General features: G+C 44.3%; 1 protein-coding gene across 2 annotated transcripts in view; it reads right to left on the bottom strand.

The window, feature by feature from the left end:
* The window catches only part of SLC37A2 (solute carrier family 37 member 2), a 69,821-nt gene that overhangs the window by 41,356 nt on the left and 10,696 nt on the right, over positions 1 to 17,769 (bottom strand). For both annotated transcript variants that reach the window (XM_040326168.1, XM_040326169.1), the window contains exon 2: positions 4,094 to 4,175. In XM_040326168.1, the coding sequence (XP_040182102.1) occupies positions 4,094 to 4,175 (82 nt within the window). The remainder of the gene's footprint in view (positions 1 to 4,093; positions 4,176 to 17,769) is intronic.

Below are 17,769 nucleotides of genomic sequence, written 5' to 3'. Positions count from 1 at the left end.
CAGCTCTGATGAAAAGTCCAGTATATTGGCTGAAGGTATGTGGGTGGGTGTAGATGGCTCCTCTGTAATACTATTCTCACCATTGTTACAGGCAACCCCCGAGGGAGCAGCTGACAAACATATGATATGGATGATGGTTTCAATGAAAGGAGCTTAGTATAAAAAGGGAATGCTCTGAACTCATAAGGGGAAAACTCCCCCCGTCTAGTTTTTAAGAGATGATAGATAGATAGATAGATAGATAGATAGATAGATAGGATAGATAGATAGATAGATATAGATAGACAGACAGACAGACAGACGACATACACAGTATGTATATATGCGAGTACACCCCCTCACATTTTTGTAAAAATTGTATTATATATTTCAGCATGAAAAAAAAAAAAAGTTTTCCCAACTTCATCATTAAAACAACGTTGCCTACACACCATCGTTTTAAAAAAATGCTCTAGCAAAGTGCTGTGACGTACAACACGTACGACGGCACTCTGAAGGGGAAGTTCCATTCGCCTTTGGGCTGCTTTAGCTGATTCCGTGTTAGTAAAAGACGATTCACGTTTTTCTGTCTGTTATAGCGTGACGAATGTGCTTACTCCATTACGAACGCTAGTTTTACCAGAACAAGCGCTCCCGTCTCATAACTTGCTTCTGAGCATGCGCAGGTTTTTCACGTCGTTTTAGCCCACACACGATAATTTTTTACAACACGAAAAATTTCGTTTTTCAGAACCTGAAAAATGATGTGAAGCCCACACACGATCATTTAAAATTACATTTTTTTTAAACGGCGGGGGGGATTATGGTGTGGGGTTGTTTTTCAGGGGATGGACTTGGCCTCTTAGTTCCAGTGAAGGGCACTCTTAAGGCGTCAGCATACCAAGACATTTTCATGCTCCAAACTTTGTAGGAACAGGACCTCACAAATGCACTTCTGGAAGAATGGTCAAACATTCCTATAGACACTCCTAAGTCTTGTGGACAGCCTTCCCAGAAGATTTGAAGCTGTTATAGCTGCAAAGGGTGGGCCAACTCAATATTGAACCCTATGGACTAAGACTGGGATGTCAATTAAGCTTATGTGTGTATAAAGGCAGGCGTCCCAATACTTTTGACAATATAGTGTCGTTAGGATCTTGGTAATAAATGAATATGATCATAAAATATTTTGTTTTGGCTTAAATTTTGTAAGAAGCATTGAAAAGATAAAAGTGGTTGTAAACCCTTACATACACCCAGTAAAGTGACTGGCCTCAGGTGATACACAGATGAAATAAAACAAATCCTCCCACTTACAGCAAGTTATTCCTGTTTATCTGCAGCCTTCTCTTCTCTAAAGCCGTTCAAAGTTTAGAATTTATAAAGCTTGTCTGTGAGCCGTTAAAAAAAAAAAAAAAGGGGGGGGGGGGGACTGGAGAGCTGAAATTACACTCCGCTGGAGCTCCCTTGCTGTCAGGAAAACTTGTCAGAAGTAACCAATGCCGATAGCAGCAGCAGACAGAAGTGACACGCAATACACTTTTTTCACATTTCATGTCTGTGGTTTACAACCACTTTAAAGTAGAATTCTGGGATAGTCCCAACTAATGCCGACTAACCTGGGTAACAAAGATTTGTATGTTTACCTATTTTCAGCCCAATTACATGATCTAGCTCCTCTGTGTCAGCTTCAGGGGAAAGGAGGAAATGTCAACAACTGATGGGCCATAGGAAGCCTATGAGTGACATTACCATGCCTAGGCAGTGCCAATCGTTTTATAGCACTCTCTCCTGGCACTAGCTGAAACAGGGTCATGTGACTGGGCTTGCCTGAAAATTATTATACTTGCCTCCACTGTGCAGTTCGTTTTGCACGGGGGGGGGGGGGGGGGGGGGGTTGGGGGCATTTATAAGATTTGTTAAATGTAACCTGAAATCCCACTTTAAATGTACAATCGGATTGTATGGTGTGTGGCCAGCTGGAAAACAGTTTCCTCTCTAGAAGACTAAATAAATATATCTCACCAGTCATTAAGCAGGGATGCTAACCACATTCCGTGAATATTTAGCGGAAACTACAAATAGAGGAAACATTTACAATCTGTATTTGAAATCAGAATGTGGAACAGCCAGTTTGTCAGCCATTACACAAAAAGTAGGAAACAAAAATCGATGTTGGAATTGCTTTAGAGGAATGCAGCTTGCAGCAACTTCAGGAGAGAAGCAGCGAAAGATCAGGAGATCAGAAAACTTGGCTTTACATTAAACCCCGCTTGTATAATAGCAGACAGGTCAGGAATCTTCTAATAAATGAGAAATAGTTGTTGCATCCCTGGTGAAAAGGCGGACTATCCCTTTAAGCCCACCCATCAGAACCTATAGTTAAGCCCACCCATCAGAACCTATAGTTAAGCCCACCCATCAGAACCTATAGTTAAGACCACCCATCAGAACCTATAGTTAAGACCACCCATCAGAACCTATAGTTAAGACCACCCATCAGAACCTATAGTTAAAAACAGATGATACATTTAGACAACTATTTAAAATGTTCAATCTGCTTATATTTTGCCTTCCCTAATTTTTTTTTTTAAATAAAACCAGATTGCATTACATTACTTATTTTAGACCCAGAAATGTCATCTCTTGGCCTCTGCTTCTCAATGCAATGTAGGCAGATCATGGCTGGTGGGAGGGGCCAGCAGGATGCTATACAATACATGGATTCCTAAAAACATCACATCCCCCGGCCTCAGAACTTCTTGCAAGAGCTTTCAGTCCGAAGCAAACAGTGGGCCAGTAATTGAAAGGAGTTATGCAAATATCAAAATGCCTTCATGGGCATAATGGGCCAGATTCAGATACAGATACAATGGCGTATCTTTAGTTGGGCGTAGCGTATCCTATTTACGCTACGCCGCCGCAACTTAGACAGGCAAGTGCATTATTCACAAAGCACTTGCTCCGTAAGTTGCGGCGGCGTAGCGTAAATGGGCAGGCGTAAGCCCGCGTAATTCAAAGTAGGCTGGTAGGGGGTGTGTTGTATGGAAATGAATCGTGACTCCACGTAAATGACGCGCCTAACGAACGGCGCATGCATGCTCAGTATCACGTCGAATTTTCTCCGTAAATTACGCCGGCTCAATACTTCGTCGACGTGAACGTAACCTACGCCCATCCCCATTCACGTACGACTTACGCAAATGACGTAAAATACGACGCTGTTCCGACGTCCATACCTTAACATGACTTACCCCTGCTTTATGAGGGGTAAAGTTACGCCGGTCGTACGCCTTACTTAAACAGCGTATATTAATACGTTCGTGAATCGGCGTATCGAGCTCATTTGCATATTCAACGCGGAAATATACGGAAGCGCCCCTAGCGGCCAGCGGAAATATGCACCCAAGATACGACAGCGTAGGAGACTTACGTCAGTCTTATCTTGGCCGAATTCAAGCGTAATGAATCAGTCGCATAGATACGACGGCGCACTTTCGCACAACGGCATACATGGAGATACGCCGTCGTAAGTCCTTTGCGAATCTGGCCCATAGTGTTCATATTAGTCTGGGGGATTGGGTTTTTCTAGCCAAGCTTCATTTGCATGCAGACCTCCTAGGCAACGCCCACATGTGATGTTGACCATTCACAAACTAAAAAGCCAATGATTTAAAGGGGCGGGCCATGGATACTCAGGCTGGGGAGGAAAGCACTAGAACAGGGATATGCAATTAGCGGACCTCCAGCTGTTGCAAAACTACAACTCCCATCATGCCTCTGCCTTTGGGTGTCATTCTTGTGGCTGTCAGAGTCTTGCTATGCCTCATGGGACTTGTAGTTCTGCAACAGCTGGAGGTCCGCTAATTGCATATCCCCGCACTAGAAGATGCTGGACGTCCTTCAGCCAGGAAATGAGGAAGGCTCCATCTGACTTCCTGCAGCTTCCAATGCACATTATGAGAAGCTCACAGTGTGCAGTGAAATCAGAGTAAGTCATTTCAGTACAGGAGAGGAGCCGGTATAACTGTGCGAGGCTAAAGGGAAGGTTGGAGGTCAGATTTAACATACAGGTACTCTTCAAATACATGCTACATAGAAAATCACTACTCACCTTTACCACACTGAGGGGCTTCCTTGACAAGTGATAGCTGGTGTAAAACACAAAAGTCAAAACGATAATGTACCCCCGATACCTACAGGAAAGAAGAGATAAAAACATTCAGAGCTCCCCTTCAAATTGTGACGATCACATTTTTTGATGTTTATTTTTAGCATTTCTAGACGCAGACATCTTGAGTAAGGGCAGATGATTTGTGTGGCATTTACTTCCTAGAATCCATCTGCCCTTAGCCCAGGCCTGCATGCAGGAGGGTGCGCTTAGCTGGGAAAGCCCCTCCTCCAGATGAAACACTCCTGGAATGTATGACATCATTGTGGCCTAGGGCAAAAACCAGGAAGAAACTGAAGAAATGTAAAAAGGTTAATACAATATGCGTTCCTATCTATTTACTAATGCTAGCAGCATAAGAATTAAAAGAAGGCCCAAATCTAGGGGGATGCTGGGGGACGAAGAAAAAAAAAAAAAAAAACCAGGGGGAACTTCTGCGATTTGGAGGAGGCTGAGAGAAACAGAAGATTAGATATTTGAATATAAATTTATTTTCCCAAACCTGCCAATGTGTGTTTAATTACACACTGAACTCTATGCAATTATAAGTCATGGGCTGCCATTAAGAGCCGCAGAACTGTGCAAATGCCAAACCCAGCCTTATGTCCTTCCATTTTCCCTTAAGGAAAACATTGAGCAGAGTAAACAATTGGTTATATGGAATACAGTGGCGGCTGGTGCTCCAAATTTTTTGGGGGGGGCGCAAACGAAAATAAATAAAAATTGCAGCCTCACTGTGCCCATCAAATGCAGCCACTGTGGCATCAATTATCACCACTGTGCCATGCCATCAGAAGCCGTCACTGTGCCATGCCATCAGACGCAGCCAATGCGCCATGCCATCAGACGCAGCCACTGTGCCATGCCATCAGACGCAGCCACTGTGCCATGCCATCAGACGCAGCCACTGTGCCATGCCATCAGACGCAGCCACTGTGCCATGCCATCAGACGCAGCCACTGTGCCATGCCATCAGACGCAGCCACTGTGCCATCAATTGTCACCACTGTGCCATGCCATCAAATGCAGCCACTGTGCCAATTGTCACCACTGTGTCATTTAACTGTCGCCACTGTGCCCATTGTTGCCACTGTGCATGTCACTGTGCCCTTTAATTGTTGCCACTGTGCCCATTGTCACCACTGTGCCCGTGATGCCACTGTGCCCAGTGTCGCCGATGTGCCCTGTAAAATGCACTTACCTTAATCCTTTCACGGCCGGCCTCGATGTCTTCTCCCACCTTGGTGACGCTTCAGCCAATCAGGTTACCGATAACCAGATAGGCACTTCCGTACAGCCAACCACCTACCGTTATTCAGGTGGTCGGCGCTCAATGTCTGGCCACCTGAATAGACCAGCTGTAGCGGCCGGCAACAATAACATACATTCATGCATTGCATGAATGCATGTTATTTTCAGTGGCGGTGCGGAGCCAGAGGGGGCGGCGCTCTTACGCCCAGGGGCGGACTGACAACTCATGGGGCCCCCGGGCAATAGAAGATTATGGGGCCCCTGGGCTTACAGATGGCCACCACGCACTGCAGAGGCGGGGCAGCTAAAATCGCGGGATTTTCACATCAAAAGCATGTTTCGGACATATCAGTGACAGATGTAAAAAAAAAACATAGAATTTTACATACTGTCCCTGGTTTTACTGAGCCTGGCATCCCTGATGGGGCCCCCTAGTGGCATGGGGCCCTCGGGCAGTGCCCGAGTGACTCAATGGTCAGTCCGCCCCTGCCTACGCCCTCTATGGACGGACCGCCACTGATGGAATATGAAATATCTCCACTCCCAGTAGAGCCGGTCTGGCTGAACAGTAACATATATTTTGATACAATTCAGAATGGACATTACACATGTCTTAGAAGAATGGCAGCCTATGACAGACAGGGAGATCTGTTTTATATGAAAAGCAAATCCAATTTGCACTACAAGTGCACTTGGAAACAAAGTCACTGTAGATCTGAGGGGGAAGATCTGAAACGAGGGGGAAGCTCTGCTGATTTTATTATCCAATCATGTGCAAGCTAAAATGCTGTTTTTTTAATTTTCCTTGCATGTCACCCTCAGATCTACATGCAAGTGCATTTGTAGTGCAAAGTGGATTTGCCTTTGGTAAATATCCCCCAATGTGCCTTGTCAGAGCCTATCAGATAGTCTGCCCGTGAAGGCTTAAAGCGGTATTAAACCCGCAAACAAAAAATGAAATAGTTTCCTTGGCTGTAAGGGATAGGATAGTTTAGTTCATCTTTAAAAGCATATCTAAACTCTAAAATCTTTATTTTATTTTTTAAACATAATATATTGCATCTTAACGTTGATCCATGTATGGGCAAGGTGTTGGATTTTGCCGCTCAGTATGCACCCCCCCCCCTCCCCAACTATAGCCAGCATTGCTGATTAATGTGTTCTGATGGTGGGGGAGTCTCCCCACGGTCAGAATACAAAGGCACTGCAGGAGGATTCCCCCATCCACAACAAATGTGTGGCTGGGGGAATAGAATTGTTTTTTTTTTATTCAACCTACTGAGTGAAAAATGAATAATCTATGGCATGGGTGCTCAACCTGTGGCCCTCCAGCCGTTGCGGACCTACAAGTTCCATAAAGCACTGTAAGCCGCTGACAGTTACAAGCAGAACTCCCAAAGGCAGAGGCATGATGAGACTTGTAGCTCCGCAACAGCTAGAAGACCGCAGGCTGAGCACTCATGATTTTATGGACTGCCTTACAAATGACAGCTGAACTCCAGCTAACACTTTTTAAAGGAGTTGTAAAGAAAAAAGTTTTTCACCTTAATGCAATCTATGCATTAAGGTGAAAAAACTGCTGATGATGCCGCGCTCGGTCCCGAGATCCTCTTCGCCGCTCAGCCTGGCCGCTGATTGGCTAGAGCGGATGGATTGAGAGCAGCGCAGCCATTGGCTGGTGCTGCTGTCAATCACATCCAGTGACGTGGCGCGCCGAGGGGCGGGGCCGAGTGATACAGCGAGTGGCCATAGCCGCTCACTGTATCAGGGGAGCGTGCCCGCAAGGACTCATCACCATGCAAGCTCTCTTGCATGACTCTGGTCAGTAATTGCGGGAAGGACCAGAGAGTCGCCGAGGGACCCCAGAAGACGAGGATCGGGACCACTCTGTGCAAAACAAACTGCACAGTGGAGGCAAGTATGACATGTTTGTTATTTAAAAAAAATTATTTCCTATAGTAACCCTTTAAGCAATTACTGTATTTATTTGTGTATAACACTCACTTTTTACCCTGAAAATAGGAGGGTAAACTGTGCCTGCGTGTTATACGCAGGGGGCTGTGGAAAGTTTTCCTGAAACTTCCCTCTTAAATTTAGGGTGCGTGTTATACGCCGATAAATACGGTATAGCAAACTTTTTTCTTCTTCTTTTGGGATAAGGGTATTCTAGAAATAAAGATATAAGTATAATTTTCGCGCCAACAATTAAATTACGTGTTGTGAAAAACACGTAATAAATAAATACAAAAAATAGTGTATTTAATTCTGAGCTGCTCCCCTGTGAAATGGAGTGTATACCTATTACCTCCTATTTAGTGAATGTTGGGGTGGTAGGGGGCGCTGTTTGAAAAGTGGTGGCTAATACAGGTGTTGGGTGTAAAATAAACTTGATTGATCCCAGGCGTGTACTCCAAATAGATGGTAGATTACTTGCTGGCAGTGAAAAAAAAAGAGTAAATAACCAAAATATATTATTGTACTCTGTAGTGAGTGCCAAATAGTCGGCACAATTGAGGGTTGCACATATCACAAGTGACCAAACACTAAGCAAAACATAAAAGAACTTAAAAAAAGGAAAGTCCAAATTAAATGGTAGATTCCTTGCCAGTAGTGAACCAAAATCAAATGAATGAATAAAAGTCACTGAGCTAATTGATAAAAATTATCTTATTCAATTAGTGCCTTTAAGTGCTCCTTCACCATAGTAAACGATCGACACCCAAAAGTGCTCAGATAGTGGTAATGCACTTACCAGAACCTTTGGACCTCTTTAATGAAAAAGATGGTCGAAATCACTTATGCAGGATAATGCCTGCATGCATAGCATACGTCACAGATAGATAGATACACACCTTGTCCTCCAGTTTTCAAAAATAAGATGGAACAGAAAAAAAACTTCCATAGTGCAACCGGTTTTTAATAAAAATAGGAATAAAAAAAACATGGGCCAAATATGGCCACTTATTAAAAAGTGCCCATCCCGGCACTGGGACTGCAGGCCTGTCAGTCAAGCACGGATTCCCACACCTCCGTGTCGGCGTGATCGCGTGCGTCCAACCGTCAGCCGCTTGTTCTCTCCAGGGAACCGGATGGTTGGGCATACAACAGCGTGACCAGGCTACGCCGCCGACGTACGTTTCGTGAGATTGCGTCTTCAGGGGGGCGTAGAAATAAAAGCTGATCGTTTTAAGCACCCCCGTCAGTGGTAAATGGTTTGTCTCAACACTCTGACACTTTTAGACTGTTAAAGGAAGTTGAAAAATAACAGACTATCTGGCTGTATCATCACATGAAAAAAAAGGAAACAAAAATTCTAAAAAAGAAAAACAAAGAATAGGTAAAATGCAATGTATAACATTTTTGTTTTTGGCTTTAATACTTCTTTAATGCCATTCCCAAGTCTCTGCATAAGCCAACCAGCACGGCTGGTCACTAGATGGCCAGTACTGTCTCACTGGCACACTGGTCTCCCTGGCAACTTGATCACTAGGATTGTATGAATCTGACTCTTGTGTCCCAGTGCTTCTGTTATCCCGACCAAGTTTGAAGCTCATAAGTCTACTTCCTGCAGGATTTATTATCCTACATGGAAGGCCTTGTTTGCTATTCTAGAAGGTCTTCAAAAAGGTTCTCCAGCTTCACCATTTCTAAATAGAATCAACATGTTTTGCAGGCTCATCGGCTGTGTGATGAATTACCACCTTTTCGTGTTAAACCTCCATCTACTAGAGCAGTATGTCTTAGGGGGCGTCAGTTTTTATGTGCCTAGTGCCCATTTCTTCTGTAGCTGCCAGTATAACTTTACAGTGCTTAAAGCATAACTATAGGCAAAACACCCCCCCCCCTATTTTGGATAGATTACAGGAAGGAAGGGGGGTTCGCCATCTGGGTCCCTTTACAGAGATCTCCCCTGACTTCCTGTCCCATAGTCAAACAGGAAGGGAGAGGAAATCCCTGCAAATTAAAAGGAATTCCTTGGGGACCCCCAGGTCACCAGAAGTAATGTCCCCATTGGAAGATTTATCCTCTATTACTTTGCTGGGGATAACCCAAAATGTGAATTTTTACTCATAATGATAAACAGGATAAATGGAGAAGGAAAAGTTGTGCCGTTAGTTACATTTTATATATTCCAAGAAAGGGATTTTACAGTGAGCACAAAATATCCTATCTGTATCCTCAGCAGATGATGCATGGTTGTATCTCACCATTTAATCCCACATAACTAAGCAATATTAGCCCATAGAGCTGCCAATGTAAATTGAAGAAACCACATGTCTATATACAAAGTGAATATATTGGCAGCTCCATGGGATCATTGTTTTTCTAAATGGGATTAAATAGTAAAATACAGTCATGCATCATCTGTTTAAGATAACATGGATTTACCATTGTGGATTATTCATTATTTGTATACACGGTTGACGCAGGTGTACGGATGTTGCGTTCTGGATAAATTAACACAGGTACCGAAGGAAGTGACCTTTGTAAAATTATTGTTTGATATCACAGGAGACATTTATCTATAGATAGGAAATGTCATGCAAATTGAAATGGTATTATCCTTAAAGTGGTTGTAAACCTAGTTACACCACTTTTACCTACAGGTAAGCCTAAAATAAGGCACCGTTTAGGTCTAGGAGAAATTCACTGTGTACGCTTGCCAACTTAAATTGGTGCATGTGCCCTGAAGAAACGACCCGCTCATGCCGTTTCTTTAGGGCCTGTGCTTTGACTGGCGGCTCCCGCGTGCAGGTGTGGGAGTGACGTTATCTCAGCGCCACAGCCCGTGAACCCGGAAATAAATCTGGGAGACATGTCGCCAGTCATATCGGTGTGCGGGGACCGCTGCAACAGCGTCGATCTAAGGTCTTTGTCTTGCAGGTTTACAACCACTTTAATGACACGCTAGAAAAATGTATAAAATGTTTTTAAAGTTTATTTGTAGGGATGAGCCGAACACCCCCCCCCCCCGTTCTATTCGCAGGTTCTGGTGCGAACCGACCAAGAGTTTGTGTGAACTTTACAACCCTGTTAAAGTCTACGGGACTTGAACGTTTGAAATCTAAAGTGCTAATTTTAAAGGTCAATATGCACGTTATTGTCCTAAAAAGTGTTTGGGGACCCGGGTCCTGCCCCAGGGGACATGTATCAATGCAAAGAAAAAAGTTTTAAAAAAACTGCAGTTTTTTCGGGAGCAGTGATTTTAATAATGCTTAAAGTGAAACAATAAAAGTGAAATATTCCTTTAAATTTCGTACCTAGGGGGGTGTATAGTATGCCTGTGAGGTAGCGCTTGTTTCCCGTGCTTAGAACTGTCCCTGCACAAAGTGTCTGAAGGGAAAAAAAGAAAAGTGTAATTTAAAATCACTCGCGGCTATAATGAATTGTCGGCTCCCGGCCATTCGGAGAAAAGTAATTTATAAAAAAAAGCGTGGGGGTCCCCCCAAATTCAATTACCAGGCCCTTCAGGTCTGGTATGGATATTAAGGGGAACCCCGCGGCAAAAAAAAAAAAAAGCGGGGTTCCCCCCAAATATCCATTCCAGACCCTTCAGGTCTGGTGTGGATTTGAAGGGGAACTCCACCCCCCCAAAAAAAATGGCATGGAGTTCCCCCCCAAAAATCCACACCAGACCCCTTATCCGAGCATGCAACCTGGCAGGCCGCAGGAAAAGAGAGGGGGGGACGAGAGAGCTCCCCCCCCTCTTGAACCTTACCAGGCCACATGCCCTCAACATTGAAAGGATGCTTTGGGGGTCTGTGACCCCTCAAAGCACCATGTCCCCATGTTGATGGGGACAAGGGCCTCATCCCCACTACCCTTGCCCGGTGGTTGTGCGGGTCTGCGGGCGGGGGGCTTATCGGAATCTGGAAGACCCCTTTAACTAAGGGGACAGCCCGGGTGAATGACGCAGCTTCAGCCAGTGACAGCTCTTATGTAGGTGAGGGCGGGGGCCACCCGTCACATGACCCTGTCCCCCTCTGACGCACCTGTCACTGGGAAAGCCTGGGCTCTCCCTTGCGTCAGAGGGGGCGGGGTCATGGGTGGCCCCATCACGTGACACTGTCTAGGTCGCGAGCAGCTTTGGCTCCTTCCTGCATCTCCTCCTCAGCGGCTTCACCCTGCGTCTTCTCAGCGGCCAATATGGCCACTACTCCTCTCGGCCAATCAGGTCTTAAGACCCACTTCCTGATTGGCCAGGAGAAGAAGCAGGAAGACAATAGCGGATATTAAATTTGCTATTGTCCCACAACTGGGTGGGCTCAGGGCGCAGTGCTCTGTGCCACAAAACCACCCTTTAAGCCAATCAGAGCCTTAGGCTCTAATCACGTGCTTCAAAAAAAATAAAAAAAATAAAAAACACAAACAACCCCATTGAAAGTAATGGGTCTGGCACCTTACATGTAGATTAGGGGTCGGGTGCATAAATTGGGGGGGACCCCTGCGCCCCTAATGGAGCAGCTGCCACTGGCCATTCCCAAAGACTGTTCCCATAAAGATGGGGGCATAAAATTGTCGAAAATGTCTTGGTATGCCGATGCCTTAAGAGTTCCCTTCACTGGCCAAGCACAACCCCTGAAAAACAACCCCACACCATAACCCCTTACCAAATGATTGGGACCAGTGCACAAAGCAAGGTCCATAAAAAGACCTGGATGAGTGAGTTTGGGGTGGAGAAATTCCTAGTGCTCTCCATTTAACAATCCTTACAGACATTTTTGAAATGAAAACTCTGAAAACTTTAATGAAATATGTCTAAAGCCAAAAATGTAATTATTGCACCTTACCAATTCTTAGATGTGGTGGTTGTGTTAACTTTCCTTTCTTTCTGCTTTATTGTGCCTGCTGGTCCTGCTAAAAAACACACATCCTGTCCAAGGATGACAATACTCACTGCACTGCATCTATGGTGAAGCAGCATAACTTAGGAGGAGGGATTCTGTAACCCACAGAGAGAACTGAGAATAATGGAACCAATAACAGCCAGCGCAGGCAGAGAGCACAGGAAGTTATCAGCTCACAAGATTTCAGGCAGGATCAACTGTTTTTTCACACTTTGAGCAGATAAAACAAGATGGTTTAAACTATCAGGAGGGAGCAAATAAAAACGTCATTGTTGGGGTATACATACAAGTGAATTGTCTGCCAGTGCTAGTTCTGCTGCAAAAATCTCCTTTGCCTCTTCAATCCATCCATCTCAACTACATTGTACGCTCTCTTGGTCTCTGGAAATGTGAAAGTCGTTTCTATGGGTTGCATTACGATCATCTTTGCACAGCACTATGGAATGAGTGGGTCAGTGAGGCTGCGAGTGACAAAGAACCACATTTTTCCAAATGTCAGACAATGTTTCCGAAAAGTCACTCCCGGCCAGTCACATGACAGGGTGACTCAATCTCTGCACCAGATGCAGCAAATCTGTCCAGACCACAAGAATAGTGAAGTCGTCTCTGCACATCACACTGCTCTCTGGGTCTTGTGTAATGGGGTGTATAGATAGAGCGCAATGACCGATATATAATAATAAAAAATTATTATAAATTCAACGTCTAATATTAAGAAAAAAAATGAAAATCTATAGCCAACACGGTAAGGGCTTGTTTACTCTTGCAGTTGGGGAGGGTCGGTTGGAAAAAAAATAGAGGGGTAGCATGGGATTGTACACATCATGGCAAAAATAATGCCCCCTGTCACGTTTGACAATTGGTACCACCACCAAACGCAACCCATTTAAATTAAAGGGGCCTTGCATAACTGCAGAAATTTCAGCTGCTGGCACCAATTACACTCCCATAAGTTTGTGCTCAGTATAATCATAATTCAAAGTATCGTATATACTCGAGTACAAGCCGAGTTTTTCAGCACATTTTTTTATGTGCTGAAAATGCCCCCCATGGCTTATACTCGAGTCACCTTTTTGCGCCTGATCTCCCAGATTTGGGGACCCGGTATCGGCCGGCTGTAGGTCCCCTGGACCTCAAACTTGGCACACTCTTCCTCTACAAGTGTGCAAAGTTTGTTGTCCAGGGGGACCTATGGCCCGGGGAGCACAGATTTTTCAAACCGGGCACCCCTTCCATAGACTCCCATGTTAAACGGTAATTTCTCTGGTGACTTTGGGGACCCGGTACCGGCCGGTCGTAGGTCCCCTGGACCCGGAACTTGGCACACATGTAGCCCCAGTTCTCCTCTACAAAGTTTGCTGTCTGGGGGACCTGGGAGCACCGATTTTCCAAAGCCGGGCACCCCTAATATATATATCCCATGTTAAACGTAAGTCTAGTCATGGACACAGTGAGGCATGCAGATGGACACCCTAGGCCAGGGATATGCAATTAGCGGACCTCCAGCTGTTGCAGAACTACAATTCCCATGAGGCATAGCAAGACTCTGACAGCCACAAGCATGACATCCAGAGGTAGAGGCATGATGGGACTTGTAGTTTTGAAACAGCTGGAGGTCCGCTAATTGCATATCCCTGTCCTAGGCTTATACTCGAGCCAATACGTTTTCCCAGTTTTCTATTGTAAAATTAGATGCCTCAGCTTATATTCGGGTCGGCATAGTATATACGGTAGTATGCTGCGCTGTACAAACAAAAAACAAACATACAAAACACGCGTTCCTTCTTGATTGACAGTCTTCCGAGAGGCTTCCGACGGTCGCATCCATCGCGTCACTCGTAGCCGAAAGAAGCCGAACGTCGGTGCGGCTCTATACTGCGCCTGCGCACCGACGTTCGGCTTCTTTCGGAAAATCGTGACGCGATGGATGCGACCGTCGGAAGCCTCTCGGAAGCCTGTCAATCAAGAAGGAACGCCCATTCCCGAAGCCCATACCCGGAAGCGACGGAGAGGATGCATCTCGTAAACGGGTAAGTACTGCACATATTTTAAAACAAATAGCCGATTCCCCTAGAGAAAACGAGCAGGAATCTAAGGGGAAAAAGTGCCCTCTAAGGGTGAACCCCCGCTTTAACAAGGGGTTCCCCACCCTATGTGAATGAGTATGGGGTACATAATCTCGGGTGATGTCTTCTCCCTCTACTGGTTCTCCTTTTTACAGTGATGTCTTGCAATTTGCATGCAATTCGTTTTAAAGGGTTCAAACAAGCTTTGAGAAGTTGTTAAACTGTAGACTGTGGTTGGGAAATGGTATTTAGAAGACCATCAACAAATGCTGAAACCACAATGTTCTTTTATACCCGCTCCGACACCTGAAAAGCATGGCAAAGAATGAATTTCTCTGATAAAGAGCGTGATTGACAACAAGGGACGCGGACACCCCAGTTGTGTCTCATTACTAATAAGCAGGGGTTAGGACTGAAGGCCATTGATTTTGAGCTTAGTACTTGGGTTCGAGTACAAGCTGGCAATCCAAATAGTCATGCGAGGAAGAAAGTAATTTTTTTTTATCAAACATAACAAATAAAAATCCCCAGACAACTCTACTGAAGGCCTTCTCCACATTTGTGGAAAGAAGGCGGTCCTTGATGCCCTAACTACCAATAGGAATTAGCCAATTAAATTAAATCTGGCCAGTCGATTTTTACTCGGACGAGCCCAGTTGGGGGCAGCTTGCAATCATCCCCCTAAGCCAACACTAAATGTCATGCATTCTATTACATCCATGGTACCTATGCAGGATGACCTTTGCACATATGTTAAGCCAATGTTTACAAATGGGAATTTACTAAGATGAAACTGGCTAAATTGGACCTCTGAAGAAAATATTTCCTGATAAACTCCATGAACTTAAGTGTGGTTTCTCATTAACTATCCCTAAATATTGACATAACGTAGCCTTTAAATGGATTCTCCTTATAGAAATGGCCAGACAGCACTGCTGCTTGGAAATCCTTTAAAAAAGACTTTGTGACCAAAGCTGAATGGCCAGGATTGGAGGGGTGCTAAGAGGAAATTAGGTAACACTTTTCTCATTGGTTAACCTTTAACCATATTATGGAGAGGAAATGTTAATTAAAGTGATCTTTTCAATTTCCAGAAGCTGGTGAAATATTCATTACAGATCATAACTTGATTATAATGAATAAAAATGTCACCATTGTCTAGCGATAGTATTTCTTTGCCAGGAATTAGGATAAAACAGCAACGTGTAATTACAAAGCCTTTTCATTCGCCTTGAGAATGAAATTCAATATCACTGTATTCTGTTGTCAAAAAATTGACACTTCATTATTGTGCGTCAGTGGAAACTTGTATCCCAGCTGAACACTTTAGGGTCCATTCACACTTGGGGCTCATTTACATATGCTTTGACTTTACCACACATTAAAGCACCTACCGCTTCAACATGCTTTTTTATGTGTTTTTGATGCTTCGGTGATGATTTTTTGAAGCTTTAATGAAGCCTGGCAAATGTCCTGCAAGTGTTGATTTTCTATTTGTTTTAACCCCCTTAAGCCCCGGAAGAATTTACCCCCTTCCTGACCAGAGCATTTCTTGCGATACGGTACTGCATCGCTTTAGCTGACAATTGCGCGTGACGTACCTTAACAAAATTTACGTCCTCCCCCCCCCCACAAATAGAGCTTTTTTTGGGAGCTATTTGACTATCTCTGTGTGTTATATTTTGTGTGCTATAAATAAAAAAGTGACAATTTTGAAAAAAAAAAAAAAAAAAAAAAAAAAAAGCAATATTTACCATAATAAATATCCCCCCCAAAAAAATATGAAAAAAAAAATTTCTTCCAATTTAGGCCGATATGAATTGTACTACATTTCCCCCCCACAAAAAAGAATATCGCAATAAGCGTATATTGATTGCTCTGCGCAAAAGTTATAGTGTCTACAAAATACGTACGCCCAATTGCCTGCCTGTGCCATTCTGCTAACATATATGTGTGCGTGGCGGTCAAGTGGTTAAAGGGGGTCAGTAGAACCCTGGTTCACCAGTACCCTCGTTTAGCAAAACCCTTATCTCAGTAGTACCCCCAGCTCTGCCAACGTCCCACTCAGTAGTACCCCCAGCTCTGCCAACGCCCCACTCAGTAGTACCCCCAGCTCTGCCAACGCCCCACTCAGTAGTACCCCCAGCTCTGCCAACGCCCCACTCAGTAGTACCCCCAGCTCTGCTGATCCTCTGGTTTGCTATACCTCTTCTCTCTTTGGACCCCTCATCTCCCGCTATATTGCTCCCACACTGCTCACCTAATGTGACATCCGCTAGTTTCTCCTGCTCTGGCTCAGCTTACAGCAACAGGCCAGTCTCCGTGTGCCAGAATGACAGCCTAATTCTGCGCCGGCCAATGAAGACAGCCAAAGACCAGCACATAGGAGATGATTCCGGCGTGGGACCATTGGAAAAGGCAAGTATGAACCACTTTGGTTCCACTTTAAGTGTTGCATTGTGGTGCACTAATTTACAGATGGTAAAGCGGAAGTACACTGTGCCTGAACACCACAAACTAAAAACACTATTTAAAATGTATTTTAATATTCAAAGAAAACTCCCCATCCATTCATGTTTCCATGCAGTTTATTTTGCTGAGAAATGACTTTCAAAAACACCTCTCTGGCCATGGCCATCTTGAGTAAGAGCAGATGATTCGTATAGCATTTACTTCTTGGAATCCATCTGCCCTTAGTTTGGGCATGCAGGTGTTCCGTCAGATACAATAAACGGAAGTGACGTTCCGACGCTTCCATCTTGCTACACCCCGCACCCATCCACAGTAAGTATACAGTGAGAAGGGGGCAAGCGGACATCTTGTTACACCCACCGGAGTTTTGCATTTTACACTTATTTATAATAGTAAACTGAGCTTATATAGTGATATACTGTACTTAGAACTCCGACTGTTTGGATGTTGAATTTTAATAGCAGCGGTGAGCCCGGTCATCTCACAGGTTTGCTAATCTGATAAAGTTGGCTGCTTTTAAAATTCAACATGCAAACATTCAGGCGGATCTCTAAGTACTGTATTTCACTATATAAACTCACTTTACTGTTAGAAATACATGTAGAATGCAAATCTCTGGTGGGTGTAACAAGATGTCCGCTTGCCCCCTTCTCAGTGTATCCTTACTGTGGATGGGTGCAGGGTGTAGCAAGATGGCGGTGACGGAACATCACTTCCGTTAGACATTCTGACGGGTCACCTAATCTTAACACAAGTAAATATGATATACTCGCCTATCTATTTACTAATGCTAGCAGCATAAGGATTAAAAATAGTCAATTATGATAGAGTGAAGTTCCACTTTAATGTATATTAAAATGTGTGTTACATTGTGAATGGTCTGCCAACACAGAGAAAACATACCTGTGCTCAAATCCCAATAGCTTGTACATGTATGGTTGGCATGGTGTTCATCATAGCATTTGCAGTGGCAAGGCAGTGT

Source organism: Rana temporaria, chromosome 10 (genome assembly GCF_905171775.1).
Source record: "Rana temporaria chromosome 10, aRanTem1.1, whole genome shotgun sequence".
Classification (NCBI taxonomy): Eukaryota; Metazoa; Chordata; class Amphibia; order Anura; family Ranidae; genus Rana; species Rana temporaria.
This window is presented reverse-complemented; position numbering and strand designations above follow the sequence as displayed.